At 53.7% G+C, this 6,016-nt stretch overlaps 1 protein-coding gene across 4 annotated transcripts in view; it reads right to left on the bottom strand.

The window, feature by feature from the left end:
* Positions 1–1,958: 1,958 nt before the first annotated feature.
* Positions 1,959–6,016, bottom strand: part of RHOBTB2 (Rho related BTB domain containing 2) — a 30,220-nt gene continuing 26,162 nt past the window's right edge. For all 4 annotated transcript variants that reach the window (XM_008522963.2, XM_070611301.1, XM_070611300.1 and 1 more), the window contains one exon: positions 1,959–4,901. In XM_008522963.2, the coding sequence (XP_008521185.2) occupies positions 4,684–4,901 (218 nt within the window). In that variant the 3' untranslated portion in view covers positions 1,959–4,683. The remainder of the gene's footprint in view (positions 4,902–6,016) is intronic.

The raw sequence follows: 6,016 nt of genomic DNA, 5'->3' as shown, positions 1-6,016 counted from the left end.
TGATGCCTACTGGAGAGCAGGAAGATGGTGCCCCCCTAGCCTCCATCCCTGGAGAGAATCTCTTGCCCATTAGACCAATGCTTTAAACTTAGGAAATGAGTCTTTCACACAAAGCCTGGGCACTCTTCAAAGGGCTGCTTCTGTGCTGTGCCTTGGGGTGGGTGAGTCTGCACATGGGCCTTTTAAGAGATGTTTCTCAGTTTGCCACCATCCTGTGGGTCTCGTGGGCAGGAGTCCCATTGGTCTTCAAAGCCAGATGTTTTGAGGGCTCATCTCTCGGGTGCTGGTCTTAAAAGCTGAGGTGCCCAATATGGAGTACTAACACTTCACTCATCAGGGAGAAACTCAGGGTTTTGAGTTCCCTCGCCATTGTGGGTCGCTGCACCAGGGGTGGGATTGTGTCTCAGCCTTTCCTACCTGCTTCAATGCGGTTTCTCTCTTGTTTACTCGATGTGAAGGAGTCACTCCACCAGTTTTTAGGTTTTTTTCAGAGGAAATTGTTCCATATATAGCCATAAATTCAGTGTGTCTGTGGCAGGAGGTGAGTTTAGGATCCTCCTACGTTGCCATCTTGAACCGAAACCTGGTGTTTTTGACAGTAGCCATTCTAACAGGTATAAGGTGCTATCTCATTGCGTTTTGATTCACATTTCCCTGATGATTAATGATATTGAGGATCTTTTCATGTAGCTGTTGCCTTCTTTGGAAAAATGTCTATTTAGGTCTTCTGCCCATTTTTTAATTGGATTATTTGTTTTTTTGCTATTGAGTTCTGTAAGTTCTTTTCATACAGACCTTCCTCGACTTAGAATGGGGTTACATCCTGATAAATCCATCGGAAGTTGAAAATATCATTAAGTCGACAATGCACGTAATAGACCTAACCTAGCGACCATCGCAGCGTAGCCCAGCCTGCCTCACACGTGCTCAGGACTCTTACCTCAGCCCACAGTTGGGCAGAGGCCTCTAACACAAAGCCTCGTCTATGAGACCGTGCTGAACGTCTCCTGTGACGTACTGAACTCTGCGCTGAGGGTGACGAGCAGGATGGCTGTGTGGGGACAGGGTGGCTGTCAGTGTATCGGTTGTTCACCCTCGTGATCGCGGGGCTGACTGGCAGCTGCGGCTGCCGCTGCCCAGCATCACAAGACAGGGCTGTCCCCCAAAGCGCCAGCCCGGGAAAAGAGCGAAGTTCAAACTTCCAAGTACGGTGTGTACTGAATGTGTATCGCTTTCACACCGTCATAAAGTAGAAAACTTCTAAGTTGAACCATCCTAAGTCAGGGGCCGTCTATATTTTGGATATTAGCCCCTTGTGAGACATGACTTGCAAATAGCTTCTCCCATTCAGTAGGTTGCCTTTTCATTTTGTTGATGGTTTCCTTTTCTTTGCAGAAGCTTTTTAGTGTAACGTAGTACCTCTTATTTTTGCTTTTGGTGTCGGATTCAAAAAATCATCGCCAACACATATATCAAGGAATTTACTGCCTATGTTTTCTCCTATGAGTTCAAGGGTTTCAGGTCTTACATTAATCCATTTTGAGCTAATTTCTGTGTATTGTGTAAGATGGTCCAGTTTTCCCAAGACCATTTATTGAAGAGACTGTCCTTTCCCCATTGTATATTCTTGGTTCCTTTGTCATAAATTAATTGATCATATATGCATGGGTATATCTCTGGGCTATTCTATTCCATTGATCTATGTGTCTGTTTTTATGTTAATACCATACTGTTTTCATTACTATAGCTTTGTAATATAATTTGAAATCAGGGAACATGATGCCTCCAACTTTGTTCTTCTTTCTCAAGAAAACTGTCTTTTATCCAGCCAAATAGCACACGGTAGGCATTTAATAAGTATTGCATTAATGGTTGGGGATCCTTTCATGCTTCTCTCCACTGGAAGGTCCCACCTTTGAAGAGCTTGTTGGAAATATCAAAGACTACGAGGAAGGCCGTTAGGTACAAAATACTCATGTATTTATGAACTCATGACCAAATTAAATATGAAACCTTATATAAAAAGAGGTGTGGGTTTTTTCTCCCCCATCCCCCCATTCTCCTCTGAAGCAGCTCCGAGTGACACAAGTGCAAGGGTGTGTATTCTTGCTGTGGGACTTGCTCCTTCCCTTCTCCCCTCTGTGCCTCCAGGCTTGCCCTGCATGGGTGGGTTTCCTGCTGACTCTGGATCTCCAAGTGCCAGGTTCCTGAGGAACTGGAATTCAGCACCTTGCCCCTCCTTCACCTCCCTGCCCTTCCCCCTGGGAGAGGGACACTAGTCTTGGCCTGGCTCCCCCACAGCCTCCCCAGGTGGTGTCTCTGGGTTGCACCTGGGCCTGCTGGGCTCCAGTGTGGTGCAGGCTGGCTCTGACACAGCATTTGGGAAGGGGGTGGTGGGTCCCTGAGGGGTGAGTCCACCCTAGTTGCTGGGGTCATTCTGTGGCCCCTCTCCTGTGGGCTTCCTGCACCTCCTGGGCCACCTTCACTTTCTCTCCCCACTGCATTCTCATCAGTGGGTCAGATGGCTCAGCCCTGCAAGCTCCTGGAGACCCATTTCCCCTCCTTTTGCTCTTTAGGCCTCGGCTCTCCCTCTTACCCAGAGTTCCTGGGAGGCCCCATGGCCCCACCCCTGTCCCTCTTCCCAGAGCAGTCTTCCCCTTGGGTCCTCCCCTCGGGTCCTCAGCCTCCTGCCCCTGCCCATTGGCTCCTCAGCTTCACCCAGAAGCTACAGCCTGCAGGCTCAGTGAAAGGGAGGCTGACCAGTCAGTAGAGGGCAGCACACGTCTGGCTTCCCAGCCAGCCACCCTGCAGGAGGACTTGGAGGGGAGGCAGCCATAGCCTTGGAGAAGTCTGGGGCTCGGACAACAGTGGTCATAGTCACTCTAGACCTGCCACCTCCTGCTCCTCCTCTTGACAAAGACGTGACGTCAAACCTCTAAGTCTTGGCACCACAAAAATGTTGCACAGGTTTCCTCTGTTTCTGGGTTTGCTCTATCCCAAACCTAAAGCCAGACTCTTAGTGGTGGAGCCCATCCCAGGGCCGTGGGACCTAAAGCCAGACCCTCTTCTTAAAGCATCTTTCTGAGGTGAGGTAAGCCCAGGAGCTGTCTCGCTGGCTCCACCCCTTATCAGAGAGACTCTTCCCAGTCTAAGAAGGGTGTGGGGGAGCAATATGGAGCAGGGCTAGAAAACAGGAAGGGTCGGCATGGCCCAGCTTTTCCCCACAAGCTGATCTTGGTTTTGCTCCTGCTTTAGTCTCCCTTTTTCTCTTTCCCTTTTACCTATCCTAAACCAGCACTAAGGAAAGTCATGCCCTGTGATCCTTCATTACAGGGACTCCTAGTCTCCAAGTCAGTGCCCTTTTACCTGACCTTTGACTCCTACCCCAACCCCCCACCCCCAACACATTCACATCCTGTGGAGTCACCCTCTGAAGGTGAAGAGGATAATCTGTTTCTCATCATGGGCAAAAACAAGGGTCCAATGCCATGTTGGAGCCCTGAGACCACCCCTTCCCTGCCCCCTGAAACCTCAATCCTTCATGCTGAAGGCATGGGATGGGTGCTGCCCCGCAGAGCCAGCCAGCAGGGCCAGGGCATCCTCAGCCACAGCAGGTGACAGGTTCTTTCCTGACAGGCACTGGAATCAATTCTACAACCTAAACCTTTATCTCATCAACACGGGTCTCCTCTTTAGCTTTATAAAGATGTAAGCTATACAGGGTCTTCTGTTTTCCTTTCTTCGAGGGAATAGAGGCTAGAGTGTTTTCATTGGTGGTGATTGTTTGTCGTTGTTTAGGGTTTTTTGCTAGTTTTACCCCACTCCATAAGAAGCCGTGCTAACCAGAGGCGAGGGGAAGAGCCCAGAGGAGCATGGGATTGCTGTGCCCAGACCCCCTCACCCCTTCTTCTCTCTCCCCCGTTCCGGCTGCCTCCTTTGGTACCCATCTCCACATCTGAGCGGTGAAGGAGGGAGGAGGGAGAACTTCCTCATGGCACCAGGAGGCACTCCTGATAGGCCAGAGCTCCCAACCACCTCCGCCACCCTGTACCAGGCCTGGCTGCCGACAGCCCTGGGAGGGAGGCTGGCAGCGTGCAAGCCTCCCGCTTGTGGCATCTGGGAGCTACAGCCCAGGATGTGGAAGCCTTGAGTTGGGCTCTGAAGGCTTAATTTCTACCCTGACTTCTCCAGTGAGGATCTGAGTAGACTCCGTATGGAAATGCCCACAAAACATTTGCAACCATCAAGTCCATCAGTGGAAAATCAGTGGCAATAGGGACAGGACCTTCCCTGCGTGCACACCGTGGCTCAGTGGGAGGAGGCCGCCTCCACAGACCAAGACACTCAGCCTCATGGCTGGGAGAGTTTTCCCTTCGACTCTAGGGTTCTCCAACCCAGAGACAAGATGCCAGAACTCTCAGCTCTTTCCCTGCTCCCCACCTCCCAGCTGCTGTCACCTGCCCTGCTTTGGGTTGGGGACCTGTGCAGGGAGTCCCTGTCCTGATCCACAAGGCCCGTCCTCTCTTGCTGCGCTGTGTTGGCTGGTGAGAACAGCTCCGCCCTCAGGGTCCTGGTTATGTGGGTCCCCTTGTCCCTGGAGGGTGGAGGGGGCGATGCAGAAGAGCAGAGGGGCAAGGGCAAGTAGGGACGACAGCAGCAGGGTCAGAAGAGGGTGGCAGCATCTCAGACCACGGCCGAGGAGGAAGACGGGGACGACGAGGAGGCCGCCGACGAGGATGGCGAGGAAGGACTGTTCCAGAACAGCCACCGCCGCTTGGGTTGCCGCTTCAGGTGCAGATAGTCCTCCTTCTCCCGCTCCTTCCGCGCCCTCTGGTAGTGATCTTCCTCCTTCAGGTACCAGACGGGCGGCCACCGGTGCTTCTCAAAATACTCCTGGTTTTCTGGAGAGAACGCAGCAGGCTTGGTTAGAAGGAGGGCAGAAGGGGCCAGAGAGCAGTAGGACGCGGAGGGCGTCCGGGGACCTGCAGGGCCTTCAGTGCGGCCCGGGCCCTGCCTTCAGCTGCCCCGCCTCGAGCTGCAGAGCGCCCGACAGGTCAACCGCCCGGCGAAGGAGGGGCCGTCGGCCGCGGGAGGCAGTTGTGCCTGGGCCGAGCTTCTAGCACAGGGAGGACCCCCGCGGGCAGAGACGGAGGATGCGGGACCCGCGGGCGGCGACGGAGGATGCGGGAGGGGCGCGGGTGAGAGCAGGGCTCCTGCTCCGGGGAGCGGGCGCAGGCTGCAGGAGGGCATGCTAGCTGAGGGCTCTGCTCCTATGCTGGAAGGCGTGTGGGCCACGGAGGGTTGGAAATCAGAGGCGTGAGGCGATTGGAGCTTTGCTTTAGAAGGAAAACACCAGAAGGGTAACAAGGAGAGAGCGGGGCGAGCGCCCTGGTGGGGCGCAGCGACACCTGGTGGCAGGGAGGAGGGTCCGGCAGAGTGGAGCCCCCGGTGAAGACCTGCAGAACCAAGTGGCAGGAACTGGGGGGCAGCGACACCTCTCCCTGGAGCCCTTGCAGTCAGTTCCTGCCTGGCCCCAGGGCCCGAGTCATTAGGGGCGCAGAGACAGGCCGCAGGGACCTCTGAGGAGATGTGGACCTGTGCTGTCCACGCCGTGTCTTGTGCCCTTTCCTAGGCTTTGAAATCAATGTAGCAGCTCATGAGCAGCATTAAAAACAATTTATATATTTTTCAGTATCTGTACTGGCTCACAATATAAAATGTATTTCTTATTGTGGAGTCCTGTCCAAAAAATCTGAAAAATACCAACTCTAGCCCAGCACGCTCTTTGTACCTGTGAGAAACAGGCCCAGGGAGGTAGTGAGTTGCCTGAGGCCCCCAGCAGCCCTGCCCTCCGGGCCAGCGCTTTCCTGGGCCCCCTCCGCTTGGCTGCATGCACCTCTGCAGGCTGCTCCCCACCTACAAGGTCAAGTTAAGCCCAAGGATCTCAGGCAGCCTCCAGGTGCTCTGGGGTCAAGTGGCGATTTGGACCCAAGTTAAGGCCCCTGCAGCGTGAGGG

Source organism: Equus przewalskii, chromosome 2, assembly GCF_037783145.1.
Source record: "Equus przewalskii isolate Varuska chromosome 2, EquPr2, whole genome shotgun sequence".
NCBI lineage: Eukaryota > Metazoa > Chordata > Mammalia > Perissodactyla > Equidae > Equus > Equus przewalskii.
The sequence above is the reverse complement of the archived record's forward strand: the minus strand, read 5'-3'. Positions and strand labels throughout refer to the sequence as shown.